General features: G+C 38.9%; 1 protein-coding gene across 1 annotated transcript; it reads right to left on the bottom strand.

Annotated features, from left to right (window-relative positions):
• Positions 1–408: 408 nt before the first annotated feature.
• On the bottom strand, positions 409–1,107 carry LOC114759845 (uncharacterized). Its single transcript, XM_028949081.1, has 2 exons — positions 991–1,107; positions 409–870 (listed from the first exon to the last, which is right to left on the bottom strand). Exons 1-2 carry the CDS (start codon positions 1,105–1,107, stop codon positions 409–411), a joined length of 579 nt encoding a protein of 192 aa, XP_028804914.1.
• Positions 1,108–1,465: the final 358 nt, after the last annotated feature.

Genomic DNA, 1,465 nt, shown 5'->3' with positions numbered 1-1,465 from the left:
CCCTAAACAAGGTGTAAATAATTATCATACTGCAAACAGAAAAACCAAACACATATATGATAAGTAGAAATTAGCGTAAATATTACATAGTCATTACCAAGATTTCTACAACAGGTCACATAAGTTTAGGTTCAAACAGCAATTAGTTCACATTAACAAGTGCAGTAACAACAGTGAAACAACAAAGTCCTAAACTAAATCCTAATCTACAGGTCCCTTCCATGTGTCTGGGTCTAGTGCTGCCGGTATCAACCACTCCAACAACTTGCTTCTATCATGCATAAACCCCAAATAGGCTTGCTTAGCCCATCTCAACCGCGTAAGCATCTTCGCACATGCATAATATAGTTGAGGGTTACCATTAAGCTCCTCAAGGCTAGCCAGGTGTCCTTAAATCTTCTCAACTTGTTAGGGATCTTCAACCAATGCTGATGCTCGCTTTTCAGACGCAGCTGCTATAACACTCAGGCTATCAAAAATTTTTGTAGTCGCAGCAACTTTTTTCTTCTTCTTCGCATCAGACGTCTCACCCCTCTTCCTCTTTCCATAGCTTCCTGAGTCACTTGGTCTAGTACTTGAAGGGTTGTTTAAGTTGCAACCGGAAAAATCATCTGAGATCCCTGCAGTGGCTGTTGGGTCAACATCGAAATTTTCATCCTTATTGTCCCCCGACCCTTCCTGTTGGTCGAGCCCGACTCTATAAACATCCTCCTCTTCTGTGTCAGGCTGTGGAGTGAATGCTGGCTGAGGTTGTGAGGCTGATGGTGCATACATAAAGTCTCCCGAAGCCACAACATCTTTGAATATCCTCATTAGGTCTGATGCAAACATCAACCCCTGATGTCTAAATTTCTTGAAATTGGGATCCACCTACATTAACGTAATTAGGCAAGTGTCAGGGATGACGAAACTGATATTTAAAATTAAAACTCAACCAACACAAATAGTTACCATTAATTTCCATTACCACCACTCATCGGAGGCCAATACCCTATTTGTCACTGCATCATAACCAATGCCAGTCTCCCCAGACATAAGTTTGTCCCACAACTTCCAATCCTTTCTCAAAATGTCAAATCTATTCTTAAGTTGCTTCCTATCATGCATTTTTCCACTTCTTTCCCGAAAATTCTTTGTAATTTTGTTCCAACCCAGCCTCGTAAATGATGTTCCACTTCTTATCGTTATCCATTTCTAGGTGGAAATAATATAGATAAGACTAACAGAAGCAAACAAAGCACAAAAATGTTCAAATTCAAGCTACATTATGTAAGAAATAAGTTCTACCCAGATAAAAAATATGTTCTTGCATATTCTTCTCATCTAAAATTAATAAGAAATCCCAAGACATTAGATCTGTGCATATAATCATTGCATATAATCCTTATATTCTTCTTACCTTAGCTTCGTCGACTTTCCATAAACATCATTTTCCCTTTGGGTTGGAAATAAACGGCTTGTTTTA

The sequence above is a fragment of the Neltuma alba genome, unplaced genomic scaffold (genome assembly GCF_004799145.2).
Source record: "Neltuma alba isolate B1F8T4 unplaced genomic scaffold, ASM479914v2 tig00001620_pilon, whole genome shotgun sequence".
In the NCBI taxonomy this organism is placed as follows: Eukaryota; Viridiplantae; Streptophyta; class Magnoliopsida; order Fabales; family Fabaceae; genus Neltuma; species Neltuma alba.
This window is presented reverse-complemented; position numbering and strand designations above follow the sequence as displayed.